Below are 18,682 nucleotides of genomic sequence, written 5' to 3' on the forward strand. Positions count from 1 at the left end.
AGTGAGACTAGAGTGAGATTTTCAGGTGGTTGGAGTGAGACTAGAGTGAGATTTTCAGGTGTTTGGAGTGCGACTAGAGTGAGATTTTCAGGTGTTTGGAGTGCGACTAGAGTGAGATTTTCAGGTGGTTGGAGTGAGACTAGAGTGAGATTTTCAGTTGGTTGGAGTGAGATTAGAGTGAGATTTTCGGGTGGTTGGAGTGAGACTAGAGTGAGATTTTCGGGTGGTTGGAGTGAGACTAGCGTGAGGATTTCGGGTGGTTGGAGTGAGACTAGAGTGAGGATTTCGGGTGGTTGGAGTGAGACTAGAGTGAGGATTTCGGGTGGTTGGAGTGCGACTAGAGTGAGGATTTCGGGTGGTTGGAGTGCGACTAGAGTGAGGATTTCGGGTGGTTGGAGTGCGACTAGAGTGAGGATTTCGGGTGGTTGGAGTGAGACTAGAGTGAGGATTTCGGGTGGTTGGAGTGCGACTAGAGTGAGGATTTCGGGTGGTTGGAGTGCGACTAGAGTGAGGATTTCGGGTGGTTGGAGTGCGACTAGAGTGAGGATTTCGGGTGGTTGGAGTGCGACTAGAGTGAGGATTTCGGGTGGTTGGAGTGCGACTAGAGTGAGGATTTCGGGTGGTTGGAGTGCGACTAGAGTGAGGATTTCGGGTGGTTGGAGTGAGACTAGAGTGAGGATTTCGGGTGGTTGGAGTGCGACTAGAGTGAGGATTTCGGGTGGTTGGAGTGCGACTAGAGTGAGGATTTCGGGTGGTTGGAGTGCGACTAGAGTGAGGATTTCGGGTGGTTGGAGTGAGACTAGAGTGAGGATTTCGGGTGGTTGGAGTGAGACTAGCGTGAGGATTTCGGGTGGTTGGAGTGAGACTAGAGTGAGGATTTCGGGTGGTTGGAGTGCGACTAGAGTGAGGATTTCGGGTGGTTGGAGTGCGACTAGAGTGAGGATTTCGGGTGGTTGGAGTGAGACTAGAGTGAGGATTTCGGGTGTTTGGAGTGCGACTAGAGTGAGGATTTCGGGTGTTTGGAGTGCGACTAGAGTGAGGATTTCGGGTGTTTGGAGTGCGACTAGAGTGAGGATTTCGGGTGGTTGGAGTGCGACTAGCGTGAGGATTTCGGGTGGTTGGAGTGAGACTAGAGTGAGGATTTCGGGTGGTTGGAGTGAGACTAGAGTGAGGATTTCGGGTGGTTGGAGTGAGACTAGAGTGAGGATTTCGGGTGGTTGGAGTGAGACTAGAGTGAGGATTTCGGGTGGTGGGAGTGAGACTAGAGTGAGGATTTCGGGTGGTGGGAGTGAGACTAGAGTGAGGATTTCGGGTGGTTGGAGTGCGACTAGAGTGAGGATTTCGGGTGGTTGGAGTGAGACTAGAGTGAGGATTTCGGGTGTTTGGAGTGAGACTAGAGTGAGGATTTCGGGTGGTTGGAGTGAGACTAGAGTGAGGATTTCGGGTGGTTGGAGTGAGACTAGAGTGAGGATTTCGGGTGGTGGGAGTGAGACTAGAGTGAGGATTTCGGGTGGTGGGAGTGAGACTAGAGTGAGGATTTCGGGTGGTTGGAGTGCGACTAGAGTGAGGATTTCGGGTGGTTGGAGTGAGACTAGAGTGAGGATTTCGGGTGTTTGGAGTGAGACTAGAGTGAGGATTTCGGGTGGTTGGAGTGCGACTAGAGTGAGGATTTCGGGTGGTTGGAGTGAGACTAGAGTGAGGATTTCGGGTGGTTGGAGTGAGACTAGAGTGAGGATTTCGGGTGGTTGGAGTGAGACTAGAGTGAGGATTTCGGGTGGTTGGAGTGAGACTGTTCTCGTTTGCGTCCGTGTAATTAGGCTCTGCTCCTGGTGTGTGATGTTTCAGCGCCGTCAGGGACTCGTACTACCTGGTTGTTTTATGTAAACATTGTGTAAATGTAATATTTATATGCGTATTTCACGTCTTTTGAGCGCTATTTTTCTTACAAACGTCACAGGATATTAACCTCTTCAACTCCTCGGGACCATCGGCGGGTCCAAACCGCACTCGGTCATGTTCTTCATAACGTTCATGTTCCATAAGCTCCATTCAGAAGCTGGGCGTCGTGTGAGGCTGTAGCTCTTCTCTCCAGTCTAATAGACGGTGATGTCATTTTAAACCCTTATAATAAAAGAAGCTGAACTTTGTTTTTCTACTGAAAGTCGAGCCGTTTTTCCCCAAATCTGGGCTCTAAACTATAAACAGACGGCTTCTCTTCGGTGATCTGCTCTGGAAACATCACTTTTAGAAAATAACACAAAGAGCATCTGAGATTTTTGGCTTTCAGCAGTAAATTGTAAGAATACAGCAATATGTGGTGATCATAAAACACATGTTCTGTTAATTTGAGGGGCTTTTACCCCAAAAAATAAATAAATTCCATTTATTTCTTGCAGTTACTGAATAATTTCTTATGGTTTGTTCATGTAAATTTAGACAAACCAAAATATATCTTGGGGAATAAGAGGTTAATCTTCACTGAGAGCTGTTTAGGTTATTTTTTGTCTTTTTATTTTCCTCATACGTTTTTAAAGTTACTGTTTTGCGCTCTGTACTGTCTAAAACTCACAGCACTTTATTTTTATAATGTTATAATATTCATTTAATTTCCGTTGTATGTTGCAAGTTTGTTAAATTTCAAATTAATAGCATAAATTTATCAATAACCTTTATTACTAATAATCGGTGTCAGCGTCGGCCCTGAAATAAACTTATTGGTCGCCCCTCATATTTAATGCTAAGTTCAATCAATCAACCTTATTTACGTTGAGGGAGACTCTCATTTACAACGTAGCCGAGTAATACAGGAATCAGGGATTCAGAAATTGTACAGAAAAAATAAATAAAATGCTATAATTAAATTATAAAAGTCATAGGAGTAAATTTTCATAAGAAGGTACCAATAAATTGGTAAAAGTCAGTAAACATTTAATATTGCAGTATAACAACTTATCGAGGAACAGAGCAGATAAGGATGAAGTAAACACAATGAAATGGAAAGATGTGGGACAAATTGACAAAATAAAAATAATACTGATAAAAGAAATTAAAAACGTGATAAGTAGAGAGAAGTACTGAACTAAAAGTGAAAACATTAGCTAAGACGTGGCTTAAAAGTCATATTAAAAAATTAAGTAAAATCAAATAAAGCATTTTCTTTGACAGAAATACAAACACATTGTGAGGTGTAAAATACCCTGTATTGATGACCAAAGTATTTGGTCATCTGCCTTCACACACATATGAACTTGAGTGACATCCCATTCTTAATCCATAGGGTTTAATGTGATGTCGGCCCACCCATTGCAGCTATAACAGCTTCAGCTCTTCTCGGAAGGCTTTCCACAAGGGTTAGGAGTGTTTATGGGAATTTCTGACCGTTCTTCCAGAAGAACATTTGTGAGGTCAGACACTGATGCTGGACGAGAAGGCCTGGCTCACAGTCTCCGCTCCAATTCATCCCAAAGGTGTTCTATCAGGTTGAGGTCAGGACTCTGTGCAGGCCAGTCAAGTTCTTCCACACCAAACTGGCTCATCCGTGTCTTTATGGATCTGCTTTGTGCACTGGTGTGCAGTCATGTTGGAACAGGAAGGGGCCGTCCCCAAACTGTTCCCACAAAGTTGGGAGCATGAAATTGTCCAAAATCTCTTGGTGCTGAAGCTTTAAGAGTTCCTTTCCCCCCTCCACCAAACTTTACACTCGGCACAATGCAGTCAGACAAGTACCGTCTCCTGGCAACCGCCAAACCCAGACTCGTCCATCAGATTTCCAGACGGAGAAGCGTGATTGGTCACTCCAGAGAACACGTCTCCACTGCTCTAGAGTCCAGTAGCGGCGCTTTACACCACTGCATTCCACACTTTGCATTGCGCTTGGTGATGTAAGGCTTGGATGCAGCTGCTCCGCCATGGAAACCCATTCCATGAAGCTCTCTACGCTGTTCTTGAGCTGATCTGAAGGCCACATGAAGTTTGGAGGTCTGTAGCGATTGACTCTGCAGAAAGTCGGTGACCTCTGCTCACTATGCCCCTCAGCATCCGCTGACCCCTGTCATTTTACGTGGCCGACCACTTCGTGGCTGAGTTGCTGACGTTCCCAATCGCTTCCACTTTGTTATAATCCCACTGACAGTGGACTGTGGAATATTTAGTAGTGAGGAAATTTCACGACTGGACTTGCTGCTCAGGTGGCGTTCGATCACGGCACCACGCTGGAACTCACTGAGCTCCTGAGAGCGACCCATTCTTTCACTAATGTCTGTAGAAGCAGTCTGCAGGCCTAGGGGCTCGGCTTTATACACCTGTGGCCATGGAAGTGACTGGAACACCTGGATTTGATGCTTTGGGTGGGTGATTGAAGACTTTTTCTAATGTAGTGAATATTTAGAAAATAAATTTAGTTCCCAGCTCTTAGTGGGTTATTGCAAAGCATAAAATAAGTGTTAAATATTGAACAAGAACTTATGTTGAGTCATTTCTGTGTGGAATCATTTGCGTTCTGGCGCCCGGCGCAAGTGATTTGAATAGCAGTTGAAAAACGCTCCAGTTTTAGAAGCTGAAAAGTCTGATATCAGCCCTGCGCGATGCTGTGGATCAGCAGATAGTGTCCTCTGCAGAGCTGAAGCCAAAGCCGTGTGCTTTCTCTCAGGCTCAGGGTGAAGTGCTTATGGGGCTTTTACTCCGTTTCTTTATCATGTTTTTATAGCGTCGCCCCTTCGGTGTTAATAATTCATCCCTCCAGCACCGCGGATGTTAAGTACCGAGCGTTTTCTCGTTGTTCCTGCAGTGTAGATAACTTTTCTGTACTGGCTTGTCTGCCCAACAATGCGAGTGTCTCTGAAAAGGCCTCGGTTTCTCTCCTAGTCTGCAGAAATGCCTCTGGCTTTGGCTCAGCGGGCGCAGATAAGCTTAAGGGATGCTCCTCTCGCTCCCCAGAGGCCTTTCATTTTTGCGGAGGAAAGCAAACCCGTGGCTATTCTTTGACTCTTTTTCCTCCTCCTCGCTGTTTCCGAGCCTCATCCGTCTGCATCTCGGGCTCTGCCGGCGCACAGGCTCCTCCAGCAGAAGAGAGAGAAGCACGTCTGCTGCCTCGGCAGGAATCCACACAAGCAGCAAATTGAGTTTTGATGGGAAACAAACTGCCAGCAGCTGTGATGGGCGTCCCTGTAGAAATCGGCCCGGGTCTTTTTCCAAACCGAGGCCGATGCAGATGCTGGGTTTGCCGTTTGTTGTTTGACAGGGTGTCGCTCCGGCTGTGGTTCCGGTTCAGTTCCCGATTGCAGAGCAGCACCTCATTGCTGATAGATGTAGCAGCACCCCACCCTGAGACTTATTCTATTTATTTATTGCAACAGTCACTGCAGTTCATGCCAAGGTCGCATTCCAGCCATGGTTTTGGGAACAACTAGTCGATGTTCATGTGCTATAGGTATTAAAAATCAAGATGGTTTCCATGGTTACGGTGGCATTTTCATAATTCAACTAATTCAACTCAACTAATTCAACTCATCTGACTGCATGACTCCCAGATCACAGGGTGTTAATATCTCTGCACCTTATTCCACGTCCTCATGTCCAGAATGAGTGCTGTGTCGGTGCTGCACTGTCCTGTCTGATTACTGTGTCTAACATCTGGTTAATTTATCATATTTATTGATTCTAGTTTAATGTCTGCACGTTCCCACTTGTTTTTTTCCCTCTTTGTCGTAATGGCCAAGTTCATGGATGGTCACGATTATGTAATCGCCCAGTCAGTTATTTCAGCTGACTGCGCTTATTTTCCACGCTTGTCGTCTTTCATGATCATATCTTTAAGTTGCAACAAACGGAAAGGTTGAGACGAAAAAGCCCCTGAAAACACATTTTTTGAGATATTATGGATCTTATAGAACAACAACATCTCTGAGGTGCTTTAGATGGCAGTACAGAATAATTAGCCGTGCTTATTTGTTTGAACTTGAGCTCAGTTGGGAGCTATTAAATATCGCCATCTAGAAAGAAATGGCTCATCAGCCGCTGCAGCCACGCTGTGCATATAATACAAAAGATGATTAAGTTGTTAATTGCATTTGTTTCTGCCAGTTAATCATCAGCGTAAATTTGATGACTGTGACAGGCCTTAATTGGGTTTACATGATTGACGTTGTGATTAGATCAAGGTTGCTAATAACAGACAGCTGACCAGTGTAATATCCTAACAGGCCACAGCACCTCTGGCCGTGACCATGTTCAACTAAGTGAAGCCCACATTGAAGTTTGTAACCGTACTGTTTCTGTCTCGCTCTGCAGGCCGTGCCCTGCTGTGGGCTTTCATACCGGCCGTGCTCAACAAGCAGAAATTGCCGTGTCACTTGAAGCGCGTGTGATGTAGTCCAACAAAGTCGCTTGTGAATGACTGATGTACGGTGAGAACTGCAGCAGCAACGTCGACCTAAGATGATCAACATAGTCTACTTTGTGCTGCTGTATTTTAGATTCATCAGTCCAACTTGTGCAGCAGTTTTATTTATTTATTTATGTATTTATTTATTTATGGCCTTTTGAACTCTACTTTTACACAATGAAAACAATCGCCTTTAGTTATAGAAAGCAATAAATATATTATGATGTAGCTGATTTGCTCCACTCAGTCAGCTAGAACATCATGCGCTGCTTTTTAAATGGAAAAAATATTTCTCTGTTTTAATCATAAGATCCATAGCAATGATCCATAACGTCCAAATTATCGGAAAGTGGTCAATGATAGGCGGACCGCGGTGCAGGTCCTTTCTGGGCTGGTAAACAATAAACTATTGAGTTATTGAATTTGAAGTGTTTTTATTTCAGTCAGTGAACTTTTAAATCTTTTAAATAATTAATTTAGCCACGCCCCTCCTCCATCCTTATAGGTGCCAGTTCAGTGGCCTAGGAAACTCTAACCAATCATATGCAATGTAAATGTCAAACTTGACGCTACGCAGCTGGTCAGATCCGTGCGGTATGATGAGCACTGCGACTCGAGTGAGTGACACCCACACACCACGGGAGAGACGAGGCGTGAAAGGGAGTCAGAGGAAAGTTGATTAAAGTTGTTAATAATGGTTGAAATATGACTCGGTTGTACTTTATTTGGTTTGCCTTTCAGTTTTTGACCACATAGAATGTTGCTATAACTTCTAGGCTGGTTCAGTGAACCGTATATGGCGCTGAATCGTAGCGCAGGTTAGACGGTATGATGTCCCAGACTTTTGCTTGAGGAAGTTTTCTGTAACTGGACCTTGAATTTTAATTAAACACCCCGGTCACAGGAAAACGAATGGTAGAAATGTTGCTTACGTTCCACTAGAAACTAGTGCCACCACCATATCGTCTGTGTGCCGGACCGCTTTTGCTCAGGCTGTGGCGCCAAGAACAAAGCTGCGTTTTCTTCTTCTCGCTTTTCTTTTGCTCCGTTTCAGAGAGTTTGTTTCAAAGATGTTTTAATGGAGTTTTACTGAGGTTTTTTCCCCTCTCTCTTACCTCCCACCCCTGTCTCCCTTGCCTTACAACTCTCCCTCTCACCTTTCCCTCTTTTCATCTTTATCCCTTCTCTTTATCCAGCGTTTGAGCCCAGGTGGGATGCGGAGACCTGAGAGGAGCAGAAGCTCCAGCTCGTCAGAGAAAGGAGACCGTGATGGAGATCAGAGGAGGACTGAGGGTAAGACAGACTCTTACTGCATCAGAGGCCAGTTTTGACACCTCCTGGACATCCGTTCTGTGAGGCCGTATGAGGGTATCTGTGCGGTTCTGTGTTGTGAGAACCGTTTCATTTGCAACAGTGCATAGAATATATATGTTCTAAATGTGAGCTGTGATGTTTGTTTACCCTCAGCAGGATGGAGGTGCTACACTCTCTGTACACTTGTTGTGTTGGGGATTCTAATGTAGGGGATTTGTGGTGTACCAGGGTGCCAGCATATCTTCTCACCTAGCTCAGGTGTGCTAGGAGCTGGACTAGACCAAAACCATCCTCTTCCGTCCAGTCATAGGTCTGCAAATAATGACTTCGCTCCAATCGTTAAATCGTCAGACTGTAAAACTACACACACTGCAGATTCATACTGGATTAAAATCACTCCACAATTATTACAGTCAGACTGTAAAACTACACCCACTGCAGATTCATACTGGATTAAAATCACTCCACAATTATTACAGTCAGACTGTAAAACTACACACTGCAGATTCATACTGGATTAAAATCACTCCACAATTATTACAGTCAGACTGTAAAACTACACATTGCAGATTCATACTGGATTAAAATCACTCCACAATTATTACAGTCAGACTGTAAAACTACACACGCTGCAGATTCATACTGGATTAAAATCACTCCACAATTATTACAGTCAGGCTGTAAAACTACACACTGCAGATTCATACTGGATTAAAATCGCTCCACAATTATTACAGTCAGACTGTAAAACTACACACGCTGCAGATTCATACTGGATTAAAATCACTCCACAATTATTACAGTCAGACTGTAAAACTACACACGCTGCAGATTCATACTGGATTAAAATCACTCCACAATTATTACAGTCAGACTGTAAAACTACACACACTGCAGATTCATACTGGATTAAAATCACTCCACAATTATTACAGTCAGACTGTAAAACTACACCCACTGCAGATTCATACTGGATTAAAATCGCTCCACAATTATTACAGTCAGACTGTAAAACTACACCCACTGCAGATTCATACTGGATTAAAATCGCTCCACAATTATTACAGTCAGACTGTAAAACTACACACTGCAGGTTCATACTGGATTAAAATCACTCCACAATTATTACCGTCAGACTGTAAAACTACACACTGCAGGTTCATACTGGATTAAAATCACTCTACAATTATTACCGTCAGACTGTAAAACTACACACTGCAGATTCATACTGGATTAAAATCACTCCACAATTATTACCGTCAGACTGTAAAACTACACACATTGCAGATTCATACTGGATTAAAATCGCTCCACAATTATTACAGTCAGACTGTAAAACTACACACACTGCAGATTCATACTGGATTAAAATAACTCCACAATTATTACAGTCAGACTGTAAAACTACACACACTGCAGATTCATACTGGATTAAAATAACTCCACAATTATTACCGTCAGACTGTAAAACTACACACTGCAGATTCATACTGGATTAAAATCGCTCCACAATTATTACCGTCAGACTGTAAAACTACACACACTGCAGATTCATACTGGATTAAAATCGCTCCACAATTATTACCGTCAGACTGTAAAACTACACACTGCAGATTCATACTGGATTAAAATCGCTCCACAATTATTACCGTCAGACTGTAAAACTACACACACTGCAGATTCATACTGGATTAAAATCGCTCCACAATTATTACAGTCAGACTGTAAAACTACACACTGCAGATTCATACTGGATTAAAATCACTCCACAATTATTACAGTCAGACTGTAAAACTACACACTGCAGATTCATACTGGATTAAAATCACTCCACAATTATTACCGTCAGACTGTAAAACTACACACACTGCAGATTCATACTGGATTAAAATCGCTCCATAATTATTACCGTCAGACTGTAAAACTACACACTGCAGATTCATACTGGATTAAAATCACTCCACAATTATTACAGTCAGACTGTAAAACTACACACACTGCAGATTCATACTGGATTAAAATCACTCCACAATTATTACCGTCAGACTGTAAAACTACACACACTGCAGATTCATACTGGATTAAAATCACTCCACAATTATTACCGTCAGACTGTAAAACTACACACACTGCAGATTCATACTGGATTAAAATCACTCCACAATTATTACAGTCAGACTGTAAAACTACACACACTGCAGATTCATACTGGATTAAAATCACTCCACAATTATTACAGTCAGACTGTAAAACTACACACTGCAGATTCATACTGGATTAAAATCACTCCACAATTATTACAGTCAGACTCTAAAACTACACACACTGCAGATTCATACTGGATTTAAATCGCTCCACAATTATTACCGTCAGACTGTAAAACTACACACACTGCAGATTCATACTGGATTAAAATCACTCCACAATTATTACAGTCAGACTGTAAAACTACACACACTGCAGATTCATACTGGATTAAAATCACTCCACAATTATTACCGTCAGACTGTAAAACTACACACACTGCAGATTCATACTGGATTAAAATCGCTCCACAATTATTACCGTCAGACTGTAAAACTACACACTGCAGATTCATACTGGATTAAAATCACTCCACAATTATTACAGTCAGACTGTAAAACTACACACTGCAGATTCATACTGGATTAAAATCACTCCACAATTATTACAGTCAGACTGTAAAACTACACACACTGCAGATTCATACTGGATTAAAATCGCTCCACAATTATTACAGTCAGACTGTAAAACTACACACTGCAGATTCGGTCTCTTCTGCCTCCTCAGGAGACCCTAAAATCGAGAGCGGTATCGAGTATATCTGACAGTGACGCTCCCCTTGGTGTGGTGGGCTGTCGGCGGTGGGCCGAGGGCAGCCGCTCTGTTCTCGTTTATCTGGTCAGACTGTGTCCGTTCATCACACACAGCTCTGCTTCAATAGCCTCAGTCACCGTGTCGCTCCGTGTTATTGTCCAGATAATTCTTTCAATCATCTCTTTTGCTCAGCTGTTGCAAATGCGCCAGAACCTGCGACCCGGTTGGCGGTGGCGTCAAACCCCCGTCCCCACGGACGTTCGGCCAAGGACTCCTGCACGTTTCGCTACAACTGAGCGCAAACGTATTTTTACACTGCACAGCGCCCCTTTTAGTGCTTTGGCCAAATGAAGAAAATATTTCAGTGAAACAAGCATCAAATTCGTCTCGTAGCCCAAATTTAGTCGATCAGCCAAGAAATGCTTGGAGTCTGAAATGTGCTTCTTAGTTTTTGCATAACAGAGCTAGTGTAGCTATGAAGTGGAGGTGCACTGATCAGGAGCTTTAATGGCAGATTCCAGTTTCCTTATAGCCAAATTGGCCTGTGGGTTATTTATTTATTTATTTATTTATTTATTTATTTAAAACTGATGCACTTGGTGTGTGAGGTAAATAAACACAAACACCTTTTTATTATACCTTTTTTTTTTTTTTTTTTTTTTTTAACCAGCCAAGATCATAAAATGAATCAAAGTAATCAGTGGCCTATTTAAATAACACATGCTATGTCAAAAGTAAGGTAGCAGGACTGTAACAGTGTTGTGCTTCGGGTGTAGCAGCAGCGTTTGAACACCGAGTGAGTTCACTTACCAGCCTCATGTTATTTACTTCATAAAACTACGACACGTTCTGCCATAGAAGTGAAAAAGGAGCTGATTTTCTAGTTTGGAGCACAAATCTGCCGTTTCCATGCTGCCCTACTAACAAGTAATAGAAGCTAGTACCCCACCAAGTATCGATATGCAGACTGCTTACCAAAATCATGACGCTGTCTGTGAACCACTTAAAATGACTTCAACCAGACGGAGGTTCATTGAATGGATGAGCAGTAGTAGTAGCCATCAGAGTGCTGTTATTACTAATACTGCACTGTATCGTTTGCACCACATCGTTCACGTAGCTGTTAACTGTTCTTTATATTTAGAAGGGATGCGCCGATTTGGGAATTTTGGGTCAATGCTGATATGAAATGTGGGAAAAAGACGCACTTAGAATAGCAAATTTATTTCCTTCGGGTTAAAGATGCAGTACAGTGAATAAAGTGCTGATATTTTAGTGCAGTAGCTCTGCATCACCTAAACCGGCTGTTCTTACCATCTAAACCAGATCTAAACATCTGGCCAGTCGCGTACTTTGAGTGAATATCGGCAATTTTTTTTTTTTAATATAACCCTACATTTTGTACAGTGTCCTTGAGTGTCAAGAAAGGCACTTTTAAATTAAATTTATTATTAAATTTATTAAATGCTTTCCTGATCATTGCATGCGTTTACATAGTAATCGACTTTCTGCAGTTTTCTGGTTATTCAGATGATCATGAACAACATTCTTCAGTTTCTTAGATTGGAGTAAGGTCAAGAAATCTGATGAAGAGGCTGGATTTTAGCTCCGTAATCCGGTTTCTCAGTGCTGTGAACTCTTACTCTGATTTCTTTCATTTTTCCCAGTCTGAGCATGAGCGGGACAGACTGCAGTACCAGAAATAAGCGAGCAGCGTCGCTGCGAGACGCAGTGAAACGCGTTCAGAGCGACGCTGAAGTCAAGTACATGCTTCAGGAAGTGAAGGATTTAATTCTATTTAATTCTTCGTTGTCTAGATGATGCGTCTTCATATCCTCAGATAAAGTGACTGTTTAAAAGAGTTTGAGTTTTACGTTTACGTCGCGTCTTCTTTGAGTTTATTGGCTGGTTGCAAAGCAGAAGTCTGATTACTGTCTGACTCCTGTAGACCTGGGGTTTGCCCGTTATCTGATCACTCGAGTGCATGTAAACGTGTTGATTGGATAACTGACTAAATCTGGTTCTCTGTAGTTATCAGATGAAGTGAATGTGTGAACACGCTCATTGTGCATCCCTAACATTTGGCATGGCTTGGGCAGGGAGTTTGACCTTGGTCTCATTGGGCCCGACAGCAGCGATAAATACGTTTAGTCCGTGTTTATAGAGAACAGAAACCGTTTGACCAGGTCTGTCAGAGATCATCACTCGTTCAGTTTGCTCAGTGCTAACTGGTGCTGTATAGGCTTCCTTTATTTGTTATGCAGTGTTGTGTGTGTGTCTTCACTAATCGGCTACATTTGGGCTGAAGGGGAAAAAAAATTTCTAATCACACGGTTTCTTTAAACTGGGGCAGTTGTTGTGCGACTGGCGCGATGCTGAGATTTAAAATGTGCTCTAAATTTGTTTGCTCGAGGGCTTTTGTCGTTTACAAAGCCATTTCAAAATCAAACCGTAATTGCACCTCCAATTACACCCAGCGTCGTTCAGAAAAGGTTAATGCTGAGTCAGACTGTCAAAACCGGGGTCTTTGAAAGCCCCTCTGTGTAAATGGCAGTGTTTGGCTTGGTTTTGTTGACGTGCTCTTATGAAAGGAGCGTAACTCTGAGATCCTCCGTCACAGCGAGCCTCTTTTTCTTCAGAAAAGATATTTTCAGGGAAGCAGGAAGGCGTTATTGCGGCTTTCTCTCGTGGCTAATTACACGTTTAGCAGCACCGAGAGGCGTTTTTGTTGTGTTTGTGCTGTTCTGCAGCTGTAACCTCGTCATCGCCAGGTTAGCAGAACAGAAAACAGCGCAACGCTGCCAGACCCGCTCGGCTGTGCCTCAGAGAATCGCAGGTGTCGCGCCGACGGCGCTGCTCCTCACACCGCTAAATGCTTTTCTCCAGGCTTTGAGCATTTCTGCGGCGTTTCACACCACATATGACCGATTTGGCTTCCAGGAGTTTCATCACGGTGTCCAGTTCGTGCATCCTGAAGCCACAGCAGCTGCGTCCGTGCAGCTGTAATGAGCCCCAAACCTGCTTTACGATATTTTCCTTCCCTGTTCTTTTTAGAAATGTGATTTAATGCAGTTCAGTTGTTTTTATTACCTCTGGCATGTCTTTGCTATGGAGGACCAGATGTGCCAAATTGAATAGTCTTAGTAAATTAATCAATAAATAAATGTAAATAAAGGTAAATAAAGTATATATTGCTTATTGTGATTGTAATATACACCTTAAATTTTTCTGCAATTATTTCTAAATGTATTTACTTCTGTATTATTATTTTTGTTTTATTAATACCTTTTTATATACACCACATTTCCAAAAGTATTCATTCGTCTGCCTTCACACGCGTACCCCATTCTTAATCCATAGGGTTTAATATGATGTCGGCCCACCCTTTACAGCTATAACAGCTTCAACTCTCATGGGAAGGTTTTCCACAAGGGTTAGGAGTGTTTATGGGAATTTTTGACCGTTCTTCCAGAAGCACATTTGTGAGGTCAGACACTGATGTTGGATGAGAAGGCCTGGCTCACAGTCTCCAATCTAATTCATCCCAAAGGTGTTCTGTCAAGTTGAGGTCAGGACTCTGTGCCGGCCAGTCGAGTTCTTCCACACCAAACTGGCTCATCCATGTCTTTTATTTACTGGTGTGCAGTCATGTTGGAACAGGAAGGGGCCGTCCCCAAACTGTTCCCACAAAGTTGGGAGCGTGAAATTGTCCAAAATCTCTTGGTGCTGAAGCTTTAAGAGCTCCTGTCACTGGAACTAAGGGGCCGAGCCCAACTCCTGAAAACAACCCCACACCATGATCCCCCCTCCACCAAACTTTACACTCGGCACAATGCAGTCAGACAAGTACCGTCTCCTGGCAACCGCCAAACCCAGACTCGTCCATCAGATTTCCAGACAGAGAAGCGTGATTGGTCACTCCAGAGAACACGTCTCCACTGCTCTAGAGTCCAGTGGCGGCGCTTTACACCACTGCATTCCACACTTTTGTTGCTGTCGTTCCCAATCGCTTCCACTTTGTTATAATCCCACTGACAGTTGACTGTGGAATATTTAGTAGTGAGGAAATTTCACGACTGTACTTGCTGCACAGGTGGCGTCCGATCACGGTACCACGCTGGAATTCACTGAGCTCCTGAGAGCGACCCATTCTTTCACTAATGTCTGTAGAAGCAGTCTGCAGGCCTAGGGGCTCGGCTTTATACACCTGTGGCCATGGAAGTGACTGGAACACCTGAATTCGATGATTTGGGTGGGTGATTGAAGAAATAGTCATAGCAATAGTTTACCTGTTGCTCTTTATGTTGTGTGTGAACTTCACAATGAATGGACCAAAAGAAATGGCCCAAAATCACTTGGGGGGGATCTGGTTCCATTGAATTGGATTAAAAGTAAGGAAGGTTTTTCCTTCACCTGTAAAGTTACCATTATGGAGATACAAGGTTTTGTTCCAACAATAGCGATAAGCTAACTTCAGCTGCCAGGTCAGCATAGCCTCTTTCTCTTTGAGCAACCACAGTCGTCCTGTCATCTGAACTCTGATGTAGTTTTTTTCCAAACTGTCCTTTTTTTGTCAGCGGTCTTTTGTCTTGGCTGCTTCAGCCTCTTCTGAACAAAATTTGTCTCCTTCTCGTCTCGGCAGTTTCGTTTGGTGTCACTATGGCGACCGGTTACCCTGAGGCGGTAGTATATCTGCAGAGGAAGGATGAGTAGGTGGTACTAAAAGCGAGTCGAGTCGAGCTTGTACCATGCAGCGGAAAAGCGGCCTTTAAGTCATTTGTCTGATGTTCCTCAGAAACTGGGAAAACACGGCCCTCCCCCAGTCCATGTGTTTGAGATGAGGAACCGTGCAAATGTATTTATTTGGCAAACCTTTCCTTTAAACTGGAACCTTTTATAGCTCACCCTCGTCATTTCAGAGAGAGACGGTAGCCCTCCAGCAGAGAGAAGACCAGGTGGAGCCGAAGAAGCTGCTTCCAGAGAGGGAAGTCCAGAGAAAGAACCCAAACGAGCGTCCAGATCCAGCCACGAGTCCAGCGACTCGGACAGCGACAGCAGTGAGGACGACAGCGATGAGGGAGTTTCACGCAGGATGAAGAGCAGCATCGCTCATATCAGGGTCAGTAGCAGCCCTAAATATTCATCTTATGATCTGCTCATATTCATGCAGAGTGATGCTTTTCTAAATTTAATTTTGAGGGCCACTTATAACGTTTGTCTACTTTAATGTCTCAGAATGATCATAATTAATTGTTACAACCTTCCTTTATCCTTTATTATTGAACAGGCTGTTTTGTGTTACTGTGCCTTTGAGACATATGATATAAATGGGCTCTGATCTGATTGGCTGTCCTGTATTGCGCCTCATTGAAAAAGCACTGAGAGCTGAAACACTCATAACTTCAGTGTGAGTGGGCGGAGCTAAACTGCTGTAGACTGAATAGGCATTTATGTGTGTAAATGAATTAGTTTTTCGTGACGTCACAAACAGTGAATTAACATAACATATGTTTTCCAAATATGAGTGAATAGTGTGTTGAAACTTGAACAGTGTTTACATATTGGTTCAAAGTTCAAAGGGAAATTGGTTCAAAGGGAAATTAGTTGTTGTATTAAATTGTCCCGTCATAAAGGAAGGACGCACAAGGATATCAGACTCGTGTGTGGCACACAGTTGCTTTCAAGTACAGACAGACATCAGATGTTCAGGTTAGGCTGAGGTGTGATTTTGATGATTTATTGAACTCCAGAAGAGCAGAATGTTTAGGCAGTGCAGTGTCCCAATTTCATTAGAGATGCTCATCAGCAGACAAATGAACGTCAAATATCGAATATCCGCTTCAGTCCATATTGGTACACCCTTTTTAAAGAGTCCTAATTTGTCTATTTCTTGCAAATGAAAAACCTCAAGTATTAAATTATCTTAATTTGAGTTATTCATTTTAAAATTCACATTTGCCCATTTTTCCTTGTTTTAAGAAAATATCTTGCGAACGATCTTCAGATGACACAGGGTCGCTTGTGCTCTCAGCTGACGTTCCCTGCTGTTCCACTTGCATCGGTCTGAAGTTCATACAGGCTTTTCAGCACTCGTCCTTTTTCACACTCGTTGTCCCTGTTTGTTTATTTGTTTGTTTGTTTTTCGTTTTTGTTCCAGCGCGGCTCCCAGGATAACAGCGGCAGACCCAGACGAAGGAGTTCCTCCACAGACAGGTAAGACCAGGGTTCAGTGTGAACGATTGCCCAAATGCCCATGTCTGACATACAGTCCAGGAGATGGACCTGAAAGTTTGATGCATCACCGCAGTGCCCTTTGAGGCTTGAGCTAGAGAGGCTGCTTGCTTCTATTGACAGTAACGTGCACCAAGTGCTAATGCAAGCGAAGTCGCTGAGTTCGCTCATTGGACTTGCTGGCTGGATACTTTTGCACAGATATAGTGTTTATATACTTACAAATCGCAGCAGAACTGTCAGACTTTACTGGCCTGTTAAAATATAACTGGCAGTTCACTGAACAGAATGTAATGAATACCCAAATGGTAATTGAAGTATTTAGATACTGGCACCTGGAGTAGTTAACGGAGTGTCTGTGCACAGCCCTCACATTAGTACCATTCGTTTAGTTTTTCTATGAAAGTAAATCATCTGCACTTCTGTGTGCTGCCTCAGGGATGGAAGTGGAAGATCCCGGTCCCGCTCTCGCTCCAGATCCAGATCTCCACGGAATCGCTCAGACAGAGGACGCAGGTGAAGATCACTTTCTCTTACTCAGCCTTACTCAGTCAGAGAGTGCCTTACTCCACACCTCACTCCACACACTCCAGCCTGTTTGTCTTCTTATTTTGTTCTCTTGTTTTTTTTTACCCTCAGTCAGGATTTTAACCTGCAGAAGTCTGATGTCTACATGTAAATGGCTGGAACTGTGTAAACTCACAAATGAGCACTTAATGATGTGAATTACATTTACATTCAGTTTACACTCTGTCAGCAGTCTGTAGAAACGAGGAGGAGGTCATAATGTTATGCCTGATTGGGTTAGTGTGGGATTGGTGTGTATGTATGATGCATTGTCAAGACACTTGTTGTTGCCAGAAGTGACTGTGATTGAAAGAGGCTGATCCGTCTTCTCTCTCTTTTCTCTCCTCCGGTCAGGTCTCGGGATCGGGATCGGGATCGAGATCGTGCTGAGCGACGTTACAGTCGGGAGCGAGACCGACCTGAGCGCAGGTCCAGTCGAGATCGGCTCCGGAGGGGCAGGTCAGCCTCCCCGCCAGAAGCAGAGAAGCCCCCCGGTGAGGAGCCTCCAGTGAAGAGGAAGAAAGAGGAGCTGGACCCTATCCTGACCCGCACTGGAGGAGCCTACATCCCCCCTGCCAAACTCCGCATGATGCAGGCTCAGATCACTGACAAGAGCAGGTCGGTCTCACATACTGACGGGAGAATAAACGATAGATTAGTGAAACAACAAACGTATACAGTTTTCCCAACCACCTAAACACAGTCATTCAGCCAGGATCTGTGGCCTCATAGCTCCCGTGCAAACTTCAGACAGCTGACAGAGGGAAAGGAAACATTAAACTAAAGGAACAATTCTTTCTGTAAAAAGCCCCATTCAGGAGTAGAGAGGAGCCCAGAGATTTTCACTTTTATACTGTTAGAAGAAGTTTTACGCAGGTTATTATGGCAAAGGAACAGTAGTTTTTACATGAGAGAGTGGGATTGATATGAAGTCGTTTTCTATCTTTAAAGAATTTTATTTTCGAGAGATTCAAGATTAATGGTTAATTGTCGCATGTATTCAGAATACAGGACATTCACAAATGCAGTGGAGTTCTTATGCTGCAGCTCTTTGTTCCTACAAATAAAACTATAAATGGAGCTTGAGGTACACAGGCGGCAATAAGGAAGGGAGATTTTGGACATACAAGAAGGATATTGGACAAATATGCCAATTGACAAGTTGTGAAGAATAAAGAAGCACCGCCAAACGGAACAGGTGACCGGCAGAAGGGATGACAGTCTTTGAATATACAGTATAGCAATACGTAAAAGTATGTGTGGAAATAATAGAGACCACATGTGAGGAAATACAGACTACAGTAAACTGTTGAATAGTACAGTGTAATGCTGCAACGCATACAATTCGCT

At 43.3% G+C, this 18,682-nt stretch overlaps 1 protein-coding gene across 1 annotated transcript in view; it reads left to right on the forward strand.

The window, feature by feature from the left end:
• Positions 1-18,682, forward strand: part of cwc22 (CWC22 spliceosome associated protein homolog) — a 77,974-nt gene that overhangs the window by 553 nt on the left and 58,739 nt on the right. The window contains exons 2-6 of the mRNA XM_017710599.2: positions 7,579-7,675; positions 15,454-15,653; positions 16,692-16,747; positions 17,204-17,281; positions 17,687-17,950. Of these exons, the coding sequence (XP_017566088.2) occupies positions 7,579-7,675; positions 15,454-15,653; positions 16,692-16,747; positions 17,204-17,281; positions 17,687-17,950 (695 nt within the window). The remainder of the gene's footprint in view (positions 1-7,578; positions 7,676-15,453; positions 15,654-16,691; positions 16,748-17,203; positions 17,282-17,686; positions 17,951-18,682) is intronic.

This window comes from Pygocentrus nattereri, chromosome 6, assembly GCF_015220715.1.
Source record: "Pygocentrus nattereri isolate fPygNat1 chromosome 6, fPygNat1.pri, whole genome shotgun sequence".
NCBI classification, from domain to species: domain Eukaryota; kingdom Metazoa; phylum Chordata; class Actinopteri; order Characiformes; family Serrasalmidae; genus Pygocentrus; species Pygocentrus nattereri.